This window comes from Choloepus didactylus, chromosome 5 (assembly GCF_015220235.1).
Source record: "Choloepus didactylus isolate mChoDid1 chromosome 5, mChoDid1.pri, whole genome shotgun sequence".
NCBI classification, from domain to species: Eukaryota; Metazoa; Chordata; class Mammalia; order Pilosa; family Megalonychidae; genus Choloepus; species Choloepus didactylus.
In genome coordinates this window covers 19,112,428-19,130,031 of record NC_051311.1, presented here as the reverse complement: position 1 = coordinate 19,130,031, position 17,604 = coordinate 19,112,428, and the positions used below count along the sequence as shown (strand labels likewise).

At 44.3% G+C, this 17,604-nt stretch overlaps 1 protein-coding gene across 2 annotated transcripts in view; it reads right to left on the bottom strand.

The window, feature by feature from the left end:
• Positions 1-1,009: 1,009 nt before the first annotated feature.
• Positions 1,010-17,604, bottom strand: part of CCNY (cyclin Y) — a 214,857-nt gene continuing 198,262 nt past the window's right edge. For both annotated transcript variants that reach the window (XM_037835656.1, XM_037835657.1), the window contains 2 exons: positions 8,251-8,413; positions 1,010-3,801 (listed from right to left, as the gene is read on the bottom strand). In XM_037835656.1, the coding sequence (XP_037691584.1) occupies positions 3,685-3,801; positions 8,251-8,413 (280 nt within the window). In that variant the 3' untranslated portion in view covers positions 1,010-3,684. The remainder of the gene's footprint in view (positions 3,802-8,250; positions 8,414-17,604) is intronic.

Sequence of the window (17,604 nt, the reverse complement as noted above, 5' to 3'; positions counted from 1 at the left end):
CCCATGAAGCTTAGGAAACTTCAAGTTAGCTCCATGTTTCCCATTTCCTTCTCTGTTTTTCAACAAGGGTAGGGGCTTTCTGTGGTTGGCTTTTTGGAAGATGATCCATGTCCAGAAGGTCCATCCAACATGGGAGATGGTGCGTCCAATGAAGGTAAAGGAGATAAGGTGAACTGAAATGGAGTAGGGTACCCATGCAGGGTGCTGTTCAGCCTCTCTCAAGCTTCCATCTTGAAAGGTGCTGGAGGTTTCTAGTAGTTCTCACACTTTTAAGATCTTCTGGCCTAATATCCCTTTCCACTACCATGCTTGTGAAGAACTGGTTTACTCAGCATCCATAAAACCCAGCAAATTTTTCTCAATATAACACTCAAAAAATGCATCAGGAAGGCATGGTCTATGTGCATGTTTATGTGTATGTATTTACTTAACACATTACCTACAATGAAATAGAAATTATATTCATATTTTAAAATTCAAAGCTATAAAATATGGCACCAGATGAGAGGTCACCAAAAGCAGTGGGAAAGGCTGGAATCACTGACTTGCCAAATTCTGCTCTTTGCAGCTCAGCTGAGAATGAAATACTCCAGAACCAAGGGAAACCCAAGATGGAGGTGCCCCTGCCAAAGAACAAGAGAAGGAACCCACAGGAGCCAACCCAGAAGAGGACCGATGACAGGCATAAGGCCTCTGACGCTGGCCTCCTTTAATCCATTACGGCCCGGGGGACCTCGCTAATTCTGGAGGAATCTCCCACGTTGCCCTCCAAGTTGGTACCAAACCCGTTTTCTTTCCTTTTCTCCAGTTAATAAAAAAGTACAATGAACTCAAACTCATCGGGAGATATATTTATTGTCCCAATGACTTTGTTATTAAGTCAAACTAAAATTCAAGTCAAAAAATTGCATGGTTATCTTCATTATTAATGACAAAAACTCTCCATTCAAAAACTACACTAAGACGATGTGTTCCTAAATAGCAATCCAGCTTTAATGGTAGGGTATTGAATCACCTTGGAAACAAATTACAGTCACTACAATTTATCAATAGGTACTGTACTTTTTTTTTTTTTTTTTGGCAAACTTAGAACAAACCAGAGAACAAAATGTAAGTCTTCATCACCATGTAGAAAAAAAACAAAATAAACCTAGGGTATCTATATGTGTGTCAAGTGATTCATACTGCAAAAGTAAAACTAAAATCTACACTTACAGCAGAGGTTTAAAAATTCTTAGTGCAGGAAACATAACCAAGTTAATACAGAATCGATACTAATCAACGAACATGGAAAAGTTTCCTATACAGAGGTAGAGCCCAGTGCACAAGGCTAAAACGATATGCAATGGTCTAAACAAGACTGAGCCAGGTTTGACGGAATCCACTTGGAATTTTATGTATCAGACTGTATGTACATACGTACGATAAATAGACTATACAATTTTTAAGTAGTTTAATAAACTCCACAAAATAATAGCAGATGCATTGAAATATTTACATAATTCAAATTTCAAATCTCTCTCATTCAAATAAAACAGATAAAAATAAGATTTCTGCTGGAAAGGTAAGCAGAACCTCTTTCCTGAAATGGATCAATAAAATAAAGAGACTTTACATAATGAGAGGAACTAATTTACGCTTGAGAGGTATTCATATGCTGCTAAGAAAATATGTCCCTTTGTAAGCTATATAGATTAGGGAATATAAAGTGATATTTTCTACATTTTTAGAGCTCTATTTAAAGTTCTAAATCCAACTCTTACTTGAAGAAACTGGTTTTGGTACTCAAACAGAGTATATCAACACAATTACAATGGGAAGATAATTAACTTTATACTCTGCTTTTGAAATTTTAGGCCAGAGACAACTTGATGATATTTCTGCCCCAAACAGTCATGTTTATACATGATACAAATTTCATTTACATCTGCCTAGAGATTTTGGTTTGGTGTTACTGGTATTTCAATTTTCTGAGTCCCTTCCATTTCCAGGGCAGGCTTCATTGAGAGGAAGCCTGTTTGGTGGATCAGGCATATGATTTGAGGGTCTTCAAGCCTAATTAATAGAAGATTCCAAAGTTTTCCAAGTTCGTATATGGATAAGGTGAAACACAGGCCATCTGTTGCCATTCTCATCAGCGATACTTGAGAAAGGGAAAAACTCTGAAAACTCCGTCGTCGTGACCCACGAAAGTATGCAAAAAACCAAAAAGCACTATATACTTTGATGATTCAGGTTCTTGTACAATATCAAGTTTACTCTTCGATATGATATTCATGAACCCTTTTATATCACTTGATATAAAAAATCCTTATCAAGCCTGTAAGGAAATCAGGGATAGTCAGAAAATGAAAAAGTACACTAATAATTAATGAAGCAGAAACTTCACAGTTTGCACTTTGTATAACTTCTCTAAGCACCCACAATGAAAAATGCAAGTTGAGTTTTTTTATTCAATCATTCTGTGAAAAATACCTCAGTAAATATTAACATTTTGCTGTCCAGTGATCTTCCCACTGGAATACCCACCCACCCTTTTTTTTTCATTTTAGATTTTTAAAAAATTTTATACAAATAGACTAACTTTGATTTAAAGTAAACATATAAAAATCGAGAATATTGCTTGCAACAATGGGCATGAAAGTGGAAGAATGAACTGGGCAGGATGTACAAAAAGGGCTCCCGACTCCATCACTCTAGCACATTGGGAAAAGACACCTCAACCAGATGACACCCTTTGCTGCACATTGTTTCCTTCAGTCTACAAAGTCTGACTGATTTTGTAACTGCAACTTCAGGTCAGGGAAAACAAAAAAGCTGCAAGAAAACAGGAAGGCACAAGCACCCATATGTTCTAGAAGTTTCTTGGGGTGAAGAAAGAAGGAAAGGGATACTTTTGGTTCAGCACTACAGTCAAGTTAATTTTGTCATTGTTGAAGGGGGAAAAAAACATACAAAATAAACGTGTAAAGAAATATAACAAGTGCATCACACCTGTCGAGAAAGACAGCTCAGAAGACAGCTCTCAGGAATAGTGCAGAGAGAAACAACCATTACTATTTATTTGGATGTCTGTGCCATGGAGGGTACAAACTACATCCAGTCTCCGCTCTGTGGGACCCAAACCAAAACAGAATGAAAAGAAATAAAAATCCCCCAAGCCCAAAAAAAGCAGCAAGAAGGAATGCAAAAAGTCCTATGGAAAATCGGTCTTACTGATCCAAACAAGTTAGGATAAAACATGGCCACTCGGTCTCTTTAATGCTCATCCAATGTGGTTTATCTACCGCTTTTCTTGTTGTGCTGACTTACTGTCGAGACGGTGGGCTTAAGAAATGGCAGAAAGCCATTTAAACATTTCCCCTGCCTCCACACCACTTTCCTTTTCCCGTTTCCTCCTTCAGGAGCAGCGTCAGTGTTTCCTCCACCAAGGGAAGTGCTGTTAATGACAACGGGGAAAGGCCGGAAACGGGATTTCCTGAATACTGCTCTCGCATCCCTTGAAGCCCTGCTGCGTGGAGGCATCGTCAAGGCAGCCTGATGGAGCTAAGGATTAAAAAAAGAAAAGGAAAGGGAGAAACAAAAGCAAAAACAAAAACAGAACCCCACCCCAAGTCTTGTCTTCTCTCAGACTGCAGGAGAGACTGGCGGGATGGCCGGGTCCTTCGGAGAGGACACCGGCTGTTAGGAGATGATGGCCGGAGACCACCTGGCCAGAGTCAGGTTGTCGGCGCTTGCCGACCGCTTCCTCGTGGATCTTCTCAGGTCCTTGTACTTGTCCTCGCAGAGGCGGGAGATGGCCTAAGGGGCAAGAGAGAGAGCTCGGGTCAGCTCGGCAGCTCCGACTCAGCCGCTCACTGAAGGGACACTGGCCAGGCTGTGCCGGACACCGAGGAGACGACAGGAAGGAAAAGACAACGTCCTTGTCTCTGTGGAGCTTCCACCCCGTGGCCCAGATTCATGCTGCCAGGGACACAGAAGGAAGTACAGACACAGTCCTTCTTTCCAAACTGCTTATGATCTAATTGAGAAAAGACTCAGAATGGGAAACAACTACAAGGCAGTGTAGCCTGGGGTCAGCCAGACCTGACACTACGGGGTGACCTGTGTCCCCCAAAAAGGAAAGCTCAAGTCTTAACCCCTGAGCCTGTCAATGTGTCCCTATTTGGAAATAGGATCTCTGAAGATGTTATTAGCTAGGATAAGGCCAAATTGACCAAAATGCATCAGGGTAGCCCCGATCCAACATGACTGTGTCCTCACAACGAGAGGAGATCTGGACCCAGACAGAGCGAGTGAGAGGAGCCGGATGGGTGACAGAGGCAGAGGGTGAGTTACGCCACCAGTCAGGGAGCACCTGGATGCGGCCATGCCAGAATCCTACAGACCTCTGAGAGAGCACGGCTCTGCTGACACCCCAGTTCGGGCTTCCACAAGTTCCTGTTGCTTTAAGCCACCCAGTGTGCGAGCTGTACTTGTGGCAGCCCCTCGTGCTGTGTGCCTGGAGGCCCTCGAATCCTGAGCCCCTCATCTGTGAAGGGAGAGGACGGCACCTTCCTTGGGGTGGCTCTAGAGCAAGGGTGAGTGCAGGCCTGGGCCTGGCTGGGAGGGAGGGCTCAGGACACGGCGGCCAGCAGCAGCTGCTGTCACACCACGGCCATTAACCAGAGAGAGTCACAGTGGAAAAGGATGGAAAGGACGCAGTATTAGAAGGGAACCAGGAAGGTATCACAGAGACAAGGATGTAGAGATCAGCAAAAACTGATGGGGCCAGTGGGGCCTGGGTCGGCCTTGGCCAAACTCCCAGGCTGGCTCGGCACTGGAGCCGCCTGCCCATGGCTCCCTGGGAGCGCCTTACAGGAGCTCTCCTCTCTGGCAGCCATCCGGGTGGGCCAAGACACGTCAGTGACGAGGGCTGAGCAGGCCCCATCCCACCCAGAAGGGCTACCCTAGCCAAGAGCCCCCAGCTTGGGTGGGCTTCATCCACAGGACTGGAGTGTCCTTGTAAGCAAAGGAAATGGGACGTGGAAGCAGAAGCCAGAGATCAGTGGAAATGAGAGGAGCAGACACGAGCAGCAAGAGACGGCCGTAGGACAGAGGACTGCTGGAGCGCTCCAGATGCTGGGAGAAAGCCAACCCTGCCAGGACCTTGAGGGTGGACATCATCCAGCCTCCAGAACTGAGAGACGATCAACTCCTGTCGTTTAAGACAACCCTTCAGGTGGTGTCTGTCATAGCAGCTCTGGCAAACTAAGATACCTGCTCTACTAATCATTTTTTTCCCTCATCTTTTAACACACCAGTCAATTTATTTATTATGTTATTGCCCGTCTTCCTCCCACCAGAATGTAAACTCCAAAAGGGGAGGGGATCTGTCTGCTGTGTTCTCAATGGAGCCCTGACACTCAGGGGTCCTGGGTGAATATGCATTGAACAGAAACGGTAAGTTCCACCTGAGAAAGGCACGTCATAGAGGTACGGTCGTAACAGAAGCACGTTCAAAGTATCTGGAAACAAAGGGCTGGGCAAGTTCTTCTGTTTTGGGGTCACTGAGGGGGTCCTCCTGACTGAGGAAGGGAGTCAGAACAAGGATCTGGGGGCTCTGCTTAAAGAAGAGGCAGGATGTGGGGGGAGGGGGACATCCAAGGAAAGGTACGACGTCAGGGCCCAGGGGTCAGGGGTTGGGAGGCCAGGGCTTGCAGGAAGGTTCCCGAAGCCGCAAGGAAGGGGAAGGAGAGCGCTGCTGGGCCGAGCTGCGGGACAGGCTGGGAAGCATTCACCCCACACTGGCCGGGGGTGTCACCCTCCAGGCAAGGAGAAACCACTAACAGTTGCTAAGTGTTAACCTTTTAGAACTCACAACCGCACTTTAGAAAAACAATTCCAGTGGCAGCGTGAGGATGGACTGGAGGGGAGAGAGAAGATCAAGGGAACTGTTGGGAGGTACTTCCATCATCCAAGAGAGAGACTAATTAGGAGAGCAGACAGGGTATCATACTGAGAATTCCTCCTCTGAAATAACTTCATATACAGAGTATAGATGACTTTTTTAAGGAAGAGAAAACCAGATTCCTTTAGGGCATTAGAGTGATCATTTTTTTTCAGAGCAAGCTACTTTCATTTATTTGAACATCCTAAGATGACCATCTGCTGTTTCTCAGCTTACTAATAGCATTAAAAGTCTAGATAAAATATTATAAATAACAACATATGACCAGTGTACTACCTTATTCTAGATCTGATTATGCAAACTGATGTTAGCTTTTATCACATTATTCACATGCATATAGAGATATTATTTCAAAGAAAAAAAACACAGCTGATAAAAAGGCTACTTCGCATGACCTTGGTCCTTGGTGTCTCTTTTTTTCTACACCTTACACTGCAATCAGTGCATCAAAACAGCCATTTATAAAGCAGTACATCTGAGAAGCTACAGAATTCACATAACGGCAACTTCTGGTAAGCCATAGTTCTCCAGCCTTTCCATTTTGGGGTTCGGGTTTAGTAGCCAAATGGACTAGAGGGGAAAATAATGAAATCCCATTCCTTAGACATTATTTCAAAGGAGTATCAATGGCTTTTTCTGAGACTGCTTCTGTTTGGCCTCAACAAGGAGGAGCATGGTCTGTGGCTCTGGAGCACTCTGGTTCCTTGGAGAAGAAAATGAAGTCAGGCCAGGCCAGGACGGTCCTTCCCCTGCCCTGGAGAACCCACTGTGCGCTCAGCATGGAGCCCGCAGGAGCAGGTAGTTCTCTTTCTTCCCTTCCAGGTAAATGTGACAGCCAACAGCAGGCACTCAGATCTATCGCGTTAAGCCAGACTCTGTTCTCACATTGGCTGACCCAGAACACTACATGTGTAGCTTCAGAAACCACAGAGCCCATTTCCTGAGGATTAAATGGCTACCACGTGCACCCACCCCCTGCCCTGGCCTCTAAGGAGACACCGGGAGCTGATCAGCACACGTGGGGGATGCTGGGCACTGACGGGCAACTCTCAGCAGTGCAGGCTGAGACGGAGTTCACCTTCTCCCTGAGATCCCAGCACTACTGCATATGCATGCTTCAGACGGTTTGACAGTAGTTGCCTTAGAGAAAAGCCTTAAGAGGGTTTTCCATTTTTCCTCTTGAGTAGAAGAGAAATGGGAGGCTGAATGGGGATCTGTGTTCTAATGGCTGACACACGACGACAGAGAAATACCTGAATCCCGAACACCTCACTGGATTTTTATTTTCAATCCAGTGCTGGGCAGCCCCTCTTCTCCATAGTTTTATTACATTTCCTTCTGGGGATTAACATATTTAACTTACTTTCCTTTTGTAATTTGCTTTCTTAAGCTGGCAATCCATTATGACCTTTTTCATTCCCCGACCTCAGGCTGTAGTTTCACTCGTGCTTACTGACCCTCCCTAGAACAGCCCCCTGCCAATTCTGACCCTGAACTTGGTGATTTCATTGGGGTGGACATTGGGGTGGGCAGCACAAGGACCTCTTGGGTCTCACCAAGCTTGGGACATGACTGTGCCATCTAAGGCTTTGGTCAAAATCTCATGAAATGAGACCACGATGGAGGCCATGGTTATAGGAGCCCAGGGACCCGGGCGGAGGGCAGGGGTATGGAAGGAGAGGGGCGAGGCCCTAAACACAGCATTGTGTGCCCTGGAGGGGTTGTGAAGGCCATTTTCTCACTACTCCTCATCCCCCATCTCTTTTCCTCCTGTCGAAAATTCAGACATGCAGAGCTAAGCAAAAATATATGTACAAATATGCTATGATAAGACACAACGTCATACAGCTTACCCCAAACTCAGCCCTAAATCCAAGCCTACCTGCATGGGGCTGGCCCAGCTCTAACTGGGCCATGGAAAAAAATACTTTGGAAAAAAAAATGAAAAGAAGAATCAAATCTCTTTGGATACCCAACCATTAGAATCATCTGGTCACTCCCTCCTGTAAAAGTGCATGTCAAGAAATTCTATATTGGTAGGGTTACAACATTTTTTTTTTAGAAAAACCTGTCTATAAGGATAAAGGTTAATAAATCACATGAAGTAAAAAGTGATATTAAGACAGTTATTAAAAATACAAGGTTGTACAAATTATAACCACCTAAATTAAGGGCAACCTGTATCTATAACATAACAAATAGTGGGAGAAATTATTGCTGTTATCAAACACTTTCATGGCTACAGAAGACGCATCTGCAACCGTGCACAAAAGAACACTTGCTTTTTTTAAGCATCTTACCTCAAGTTTGTGAGCTCTCTCCCTGCTAAGGGGCTCCAAGGGAAAGCTCAGGTTGTTTGCTTCTGCCAGAGAACGAAGATCAAAGTAATACTTGGCATAGACACTGGAAGGAACGTTGATGTTGAATTGGAGCAATTCAAGAAACTGTCGCTCTAGCTCGTTCCTGCAAAGCAAGGACAAAAATAGCACAGGCTTAGCTGCCCCACCAAGGCAGGCACTGGGAAGCGGCATCCTGCAGGGAGAAAAGCTGTCTCATTAATTGCCTGGTTGGACACCAGGGTGCAGTTTAACAACCAAATTAGTGTTAAAAAACAGAATCCACTTGATCCAGTGCCCAGAAGGCTGAGGCCTGATTAACTGGGATGATCACCAGGAAGGGCTTCAGGGTGACTCGTTCCTTCGGCCTCCCACCCAGCAGGCCCTGGCCTGGTGGAACAGATGAAGCCATCAAGAGCTGTCAGGGGGGGTCTAATGGGGGGCCAGAAGACACACACCCGGAGGTCTGGCTTCTCCTATAGGCTTCTGTTGGCCAAACCGATGCCTGCTTCCTCAATGGCCCTTCCCTGCCTGAAGGAGGACATGCTTCGGAGGCTTCCTTCCATAAAGGGGAGAGGGTGCCCGGTCCCCCACAAAGAGAACTCCTGCTTCTGAAGAAAGCAAGCAGTAGTTCCCCAGCCTGAGTGGGCACCGGAATCTCCCACAGGTCTTGCTCCACCCCAGAGGCTTCCTGCTCAGTGGGGCTGAGAATGCGTTTCTGCCATGTTCCCAGGTGATGCTTCTGGGCCCCAGGCTGCACCGTGAGAGCCCGGTATGTGTCAGCGAAGGCGCCAGCCCCGGGGAAACCACCCGCCAGGCCAGGCCCACCTAGAGGGGATGAGATCCAGCCAAGGGTCGCCAGAACAGAGCAAAGCTTACAACTCCTACTTCAAGATTTCCCCGTACCAGTTACTTTTTAAAAAAAATCAGGTTCATTTCTTGATAGCTCCTAGCTCTAGAAAGAAAACACAGCCTTAGTGAGAGGATCTCTGTGGTGACTCTGACGGCATGACCAGCTCCACGGGGCAGTCGCTGGTGTGGATGCTCAGGCCTGCCGTGTGTGTGAGGCCGAGGGAAACAAATCACCTGAAGCACCTCCTGCTGACCGGCCTAGTCAGCGAGGCCTCCTCCTGGGTGTGGGAGCAAGTGGATTCTGGGCTCTGCCTCCTGGAAGCATTCTGTGACGTCCCTTCCATGGCATGCTGCCCAACCCTCTATTTCTGTACTTTCTATCAAGCCTTCTTGTCCTTGCTGAGGTAACTCCTCTCCCCTACCTGTGTCTTATTGCCAGAAACTGTGGCTCACCTGCTGTGACACTCCAGCCGTAGCACACACCTGACGCATAGCTGGCACTCAGCTCTCACTCTTACTGAGGGCAGCGTACTGGGCTCAGGCTGGGAGCAGGAGTCAGAGGAATTCCAAGGAAGAGAGGGTTGAGCTGGGTTTAGGAAGCGTGGGGCCCTGGGAGGAGGAAAGGGGCTGGTACAGGAGCATTTCTGGCAGAGTGAGCCGTAGCCCTGCAGCAGCATGGGGCACACAGTTCACCACATCCCCCAGGTATAGGCTGAGCGTTACAAGCCCCATCATGAGTGCTGCGGCTGGCCACTCCACTCCTGATCCTGACACCAGGCCTCTGGGTTGCGAGTCATGTCCACAGACCCTACTGAACCCCAGCAATCAGCTGTGGCCCCTGGACTCACCCTGATTGAGGGTGGGGGTTGTCCCAAACTTAGGTGGTGTCATCCTGACCCTGTGGCTCTGGTGAGTCACCCCACTAAGCTGTCAGGAACCAAGAGTGACTGCTGTGACAACAGGGGATGGAGAAAAAGGAGGTAGGCGGGAGGGCTGGGCTGACAGTGTGCACAGCTGGCTTGAGAGGCAGGAGCCAACGGGGTCAGTGAGAACTGAGAACCTTCCACGAGGAGGAGGGTCACTCTCCAAGGCTGAGGGCTGCAGGTGCAGAGCCCAAGTCACACTCAGTTTGTGCATCAATATTAAGTCATATTCAGCCCCAGTCTTTTAATGCGGTCTTGGGCTGGACACTCAAACAGCACAAACAGAATAACTTGCTTGTTGATGTTTCTATAGAATCTAGTGAAAGGAGTAAACAGGCTCCAAATGCATATCTTGTGCAAAATTTTATATTATCAAGGAATTTCAATTGCTTTGATTTATTTGGGATGCTTTCTAGTTTGAATGACTTTTATTTACGCCTCTTTAAAATGAGAGTTAATTAGAGATCATCCCATGAAATACTGGAACCCAGATAAGATTTTAATAAGACAAAAAAGTGTCAAAAATACGGCTAATCCCAGGATAGACCAAAACAAAAAAATGGGCTAAGAGCGCTCCCCAGAGAGCATGAGAGCTGCCTGTGCAGAGACTGCCACCTGGTGGCCAAAAGGTGTCAATGCAATATTTCATTCTCCCAACGCCAAGAAGAAAACCTTGCTTTTTAAATATTATAAAAGAAGACCTGGTCTGCAAATATAGACCCAAATGGCATATAGTCACCAATGACCCCTTGTTGAGGGCATGCACTAGAAGTAAATTCAAGATGAAGCTGTTTCGAATGAGGTGGCATTTTCTCAAGATTCCTTGGAGAAAGAAGAGCATCCAGAATCCCTCAGTGTTAGGCTTGAGTTTCTTGAATGTTTCTGCTTAAGCTTCAGGAAAAACAGGGATTTAAGAGCTGTGGTGCTTCCACAAGATTTAAAAAATAAAAATTCTTTCAAAAATTTGAATTTCCAAACTGTAGTAGTACATCTTAAAGGGACATTATACAGTTTGATATGTCAGGAGGGGGGAGGTTGTTGGAAAACTAACACCGATTCAGAGATCAATTTACTACCTTCATTTGAACAATGACAAGGAAAGAAAACAAAAAGTAATTCTGGTGTAAGACCTTATAAGAAATACATTCAAGTTAGTAAACTATAAATTTCTGAAACATGTTACATTAGATCAACCTGATAAAGTAACCCAATCAAACCGGTGCAATCAGTAACTTGCAAACTGACCTCCAAAGTGGAAAAAGAGAGATGTTTCTAGAAAACTGGGTTCGCTTCAAAACCCAGGCCTTGGGCACCTATGTCCTATGTTGTGCTCTACCACAAATGGAGGGACTAAGGTTTTTTACTCCGTGACACTATTTGCAATGCAACAAGTCACCTGTCTTCTCCTTATTCTGGATCCCTTTGTCTACATACAGAAAACACTAACACCTATTTCAAACCACAACAAACAAATCCTAAACTAATTTTTTTTCTTACTGCATTTCTGTCTATAAAACTCTGCACAACCCTATTTCATCGTCCCCTTGCCCATCAACAGTAGCTATCGTTTGGTGCTCTGACAGGTGACAGTGTGATTATTTACTGATGGTGAAAATGACTTCCCCACAACAAGTTCGGCCTGAAAGTGAAGTCTGATTAACGTCAGTGAACACTGCTGGCATGGCCTGTTGCCTGGATGCTTCTATTTCATGAGAACTCTCTGACATTCTTCCCTAGGAATGTTCTTCTAACTACTTCAGCTGCTGCCTTCCAACCTAGAACCCCACATTGTTCACAGTATGTTAAGGGAACTCCGAGTCAAGTTCCTCAAATTACGGAATGATTCCTGAGCTGGAGATTAACCTGGGGTTGGAAAACTCAGGAAGGTCATGTTGAGATGCTAGTTCAGGGAGACCATGGAGAAGGATGCATTTCAAAGGGCACCAAAACCAAATTTTAAAATTCTCTTCTATCTGAAATTTGTCAGCCCTCTCCCTCCCAAGTAGCTTTAAGGACAAGCACAAGATTGTTCGCTTCTACCAGGAAATAAAGAATACTTAATGACATGAGATAACATTCATTGCTAAGTGAGAGAAAGAAGTCTATATAATTGCATGTATGATGTGGGCCTAATTTTGCACAAGTAAAATATTATGTAAACACTGGGAAGTTATAACAAAATGCTAGCAATTATTCTCTCTGGGTGATAGGATTACTGGGTGATTTTTCTCTCCTACTATTTTTTTTTGACAGCTTTTCTATGGTGAGTATGTATTATTTTTGCAGTCAGAAAAAAAAAAAGTTGTTAGAAAAATACAGCAGCTCATACCCTGATGTGATGGTGCAGACATCAGAAGCAGAGCAGACTTCAGCAGATCTGAGTGATTCTCAGTAGTCAGGAAACCTCCTGTCCTCCCCAAAGGCCTCTGAACCCACCCTCAGCCCCAAGCCGCTGGTTTGGCTTACATTTAGGAGCACACCAAGAATAACACTGCCCCTTCTGGGAGGACCAGGTGGGACAGAGGTGGACCCAGTTGCTCATTTAACACTTCTGCAGGTGAGGTGGTCAGCACTGGCGGCCATCCAGACAGCCTGCCACTGCCCCCCCTCCTGGAGCCCGGCCTCCCCATGTGTGTCCCGACATGCAGGCGCCCCGCTGCAGTGGACCACTCAAGCCTGCAGTGTGGACAGAGGGGATCAGCCTCATCGGGTGCTGCCGATCAGGCTGCTGGAAAGTGGATGTGTCATCTCAGCTCAATTTTTAAGCTATGCAAGAAAAGCTGAACACCACTGCCTTTTGCACATCTTTATCTTGACCCAGGGCTCCTAGCTTCCGACGACACCCACGCTGCCTCCTCTCCCCGTAAAGGCGTCTATGGATCCATTTTTCCTTTCCTCGGCCTTTTGGCTGCATGCTGTCCAATTACACTGAAATGACGATGCACACTAAAAATATTTCTGGGGGCTCACAGGGTTTCACTGGAAAGGACAGAATCTTGCACTCATTTTTAATGATTCTAATAGTAAATCTATGATTGTGTGCTGATGCTGCAAAATCACTTAGAGCCTCTATCCACTTGGTCCAGGTCCGCAGACATGCCCTGAGTGGTGGATTTCATTCCTTCTTCTAGAGAAATGTACCAGGGTTTCTGTTATGGCTCTGGGGGGCACTGGCCTTCATGCCAGGGGACGCATTCCCTGCAGGCACACAAAGGCTCTCCAAAGATACTGTATGTTACCACTAACGTGAACTTGGTGAAAAACATAAAATAAATGTTTTACATTGTAGAATGTAGGGGATCTAGCGATAGACAGCAACTAGTGATGGGGGAACAATAACCTATAAGAACAGATAATTTATGGAGGGTAAACGTAATGTTATCGGAATGCTCAGGAACGACTATGGTTTATTTTCTTGGGGTATGGTATGGTAGGAACATGTTGGTAGCAATATAGTTATTTTAGGTTATTTGTTTTTCTTATTCCTTTGGTTATGGACAAAAGCCATATTCTTTAATGCAACGGTAGGAACATGTTGGACGCAATGTAGTTATTTTTAGGTTATTTTTCTTAGTCCTTCATTTTGGTTTTGTTTGATATGTTTTTTTTATTGTTTGTTTTTTAATTTTTTGATAAAGTAAAAAAAATTTTTTTAAAAAGGCTCTCTGAGGACACCTGGGTCTAGAGGACTAAGGGAACAGATTTCTACACTCCTAACTTCCATGTTTCTCTCCCAAAAAGGACTTGCCCAAGGATGTGCCGAGTCGGCAGGCTCTCCTTTCGACTTCTTCCTCCCCAGTTGCCTTCCCTCGCTCTGGGCCCTCTCACCGCCTCCCGCTGTGGGTAGGAAGACCTGAGAGGGCCGAAGGCAGAAAGCGTAGGTGCTACTCAAGTGAGAGACTCCAATGACGAGCTCTCTGCTCCTGTGGTTCCCAATTATGCTCTAACAATCAGAATGAAGGCAGTTGTTGGCTCACCTAAATATTTTCTAGTAACAGATTTCTGGCACATAATGCTGAAAGGTTTTAAAGATTTGCACAATACTGCCATCACAACAACATTCAATTTCATCTACTTATGTGAATGAGTTTTCTCTACTCTTAAATTAAGAAAGAGAAAGAAAACGGAATAAACTTGATGCAAACTTTGTTTCGTGCCATCAAAGCATCCATGAAAATATAAACTAATGGAGGAAAAAACAGCCCTATCGATCTTCTAAAGACATGTATTTCCCATAAGATTTTATGTTTAATGATTTCTATCAAAATGTGTAATGTTTATATTGTTTTGATCACTGATAATCAGGGATAACTCAGATCTGAAGATAAGTTTTTAATATAACTTTATTGCCAGAAAAATAACATTCCAGTATTAAATTACATATACACCTTTGTTACAGAGAATTTTGAAGGATAAAATTCTGTGGGAGGAAAGGAAATAACAGGTTCACGGGGAAAAGAGCATCATGTGAAATTTTCAGCTGTAGAGATTAGTGATGGTGGGTGTGCTAGTTTGTATATATTATGTCCCGCCAAAAGCCATATTCTTTAATGCAACCTTGTGGGGGCAGACATATTAGTGTTGATTAGGTTGGAATCCTTTGAGTGAGTGTTTCCATGGAGATGTGACTCAATCAACTGTGGGCAAGACTTTTGACTGGATAATTTCCATGGAGGTCTTATCCCACCCATTCAGGGTGGGTCTTAATTGAATCACTGGAGTCCTATAGAAAAGGTCACAGACAGAAAGACATGCTGTAGCCAATAGAGACACTTTGAAGAATGCACAGGAGCTGAGAGTGGACCTGGAACACAACCTGGGATCAGCACACCAGCTACGTGTCTTCCCAGCTAACAGAAGTTTTCCGGATGCTATTCGCCTTCCTTCGGTGAAGGTGTACTTGTGTTAACGCCTTCATTTGGACATTTTCATGGCCTCAGACTGTAACTTTGTAACCAAATAAACCCCCTTTATAAAAGCCCATCCATTTTTGGTATTTTGCATAATGGCAGCATTAGCAAACCGGAACAGTGGGTATCATATTGCTATGGTTATTCAGACTCCAAGGATACCTTTAACTTAAAAAAAAAAACACTACAATTTAAAATACACTGCAAATGACATCCTTTGTATGTTTAAACTTTAAACTTATGATGAAAAGTTTTTATATGTCATCTTAAAAATGTGGTGGGGATAAAAATTTTTCCAAAACTCCTCTGCTGCTTGTGTTTACTTGGCAACTGGCCTGAATCTCTTGTACAACCAGGAATTTTAAACATATGTTGCAAAAGCATCCGGTTTGGCTAACATCTGCTACTAAAAAGAATCCTCCTGCTTCCTTCTTTCCTTTAGCAGGGTAAAAATGTGTGTATTCCCTTCCCAAATTTGCATACATGCAATTGTTTGATCATCTGGTTCTTAGGAGAATGTACAGTCTTCTATAGAACATTAATACCTATCAACAGAACAAACACATTGTAAAGACTGCAGTGATTCTCGAAGCCAACAGTGCATTTAATGCTTTGAAGATGCCACAGCTTGATCAGGCATTGTTTTTACTTGGCCTGATGCAGGACTTCATTCTCAACGGACATATGTCCACCGACCTGCAGAATTCTTTACTGAGACGGTCTATTCTGAAGCTGGCTCAAACCCAGCAGATGGCAAGGAAACGGGGCATGACTACTCCAGTGTTTCTTCAGCAAAACCGCTGGGAAATGCTGCTCTCCTGTTTACAGTCTGACATTTTGAGAACATTGGTTTTTTCCCCTGGCATCCATCCATACATCCATCTAACATCGTATGGGTTCCTGATGTGGGGCTGGTGGCTTGCTCGACTGATGTGTGTGCAGGTCATCAATGGCATCCAAGAAGGGCACAAAACCCAGGCTAATGCAATTTATCAATTTTCTTTGGATAAAATACAGAATAGAACTTTTGCACACACACCAACTACTATTATACCCTCCATATGGCTGGTTCTTTCAAAATATTAATTAGTACAGCAGCTGCATTCATTATTTACCATTCCTATTTTGCACTTGAAAATAAAATCTGTAACTGCATTATAAAGGGTTTAGCTATAACTGCTTGAGGTACAGACTGCCAACTGAAAAAAAACATACTTAAAATATTATCAAAGCAATTTTTGATATTAAGCTTGGTTTCAAGTAAATGAACTTTGGCCAAATTTTCTACCTCCTTTGAGTGGAAAAGGACTTGACTTTCAAAAAAATAGTTTTAGCTGTTGTTTTAAACATTAGATATAAAGAATAGATTTATCTTTGGTTACTTAGGAGATGAGAAATTTTCCAGCCTTGTTATTTACTAGCCAAGTAAGACCTGGGCAGCTGAGCACCTCATTTTCATCTGTAAAGTGGGACTAAAAATAGTACTGCCTCGAGGGCATTAAATGAATGAATTCACAGAAAATACATTCCTTTTGGGCATAACATAAAGTGTTCAATAAATGAAAGCTGCCTTTACTGTCATTATGATCACTATCATCATTATTCCTGGTGACTGCTGCGGTTTTTTCTAACTTGACCATTTAAAACCACGATCTTCTCATGAAGAGAGGCCAAGTAGCTGGAATTCTAAATCACCTTTTATTTTTCACCTTCTCTTTTAGTTAAGGAGAGAAGGACAAATTAAACCCTATCTCAGGCATTTAGTAAAAGCTTCTTGCTATAGCCTGCAGACAAGCACACACTCATTTCCATTGTTTTCTCCTCTGACCACTGGGTAATGGTCACTGCAGTAAGAAAGGGAACCCTTCCTGAATCTGCTGGGGACAAACTTCCCCAGCAGCTTGTCGGAGCAATACTGACTGCCTCCAGGTCACAACTCCCCAATCTGCAGGTGGAAAGAGTAAGAAGTGCAGGCCTCATAGGGTTGGCCAGAGGACAAAAGGGAGATATACATGAACTGGGCAATGCGTGACTCACGACAAATATTTTATAAACACTTTTCCAAGGCTTTAAGTAAGTTAAAGTTGATTCTCAGTTAAAAATTTGATTTTTCCGAAATATCCAACTTTCCCTCCGTTTTAGTGAATTAAGCCCGACAGATGAAGGCTTGGAGCGCACAAGGAATCTGCTTCCCACCTGATGTTTTCACCCTTCGTTCTTCTCTCTCGTTTTAATGCTCCTCTGGCATCTGTAACTTGCACTTGTATGTCACTTCCTTTTGCAAAGAGTTGGGATATAAATGATAAAAAGATTTGAGACCTACATCTGACTTCAGCAAGTATTTTGACTTTAAGTGGATACCATCACCTGGTGGGAGAACCCCTCAGGAAGTTCTCACAGAAGCGAGCACCACTGCCCGCTGTCACAAACAAGAAGGGACTGCTGTGGAATCATCCCTGTGGCGGGAAATTCAAGCATCAGTGGCGTCAAGGAGCCAATGAGAGAATAACCCCTAATCAAGAAAACAAGCCCACATTCAACACCTTGCACCCTAAACTCCATTTTCTTTATACGCTGAATGACAACTATTTCAGTAGCTGCTATCTCAAAAAACAATCAAAAATTTTTTTCTT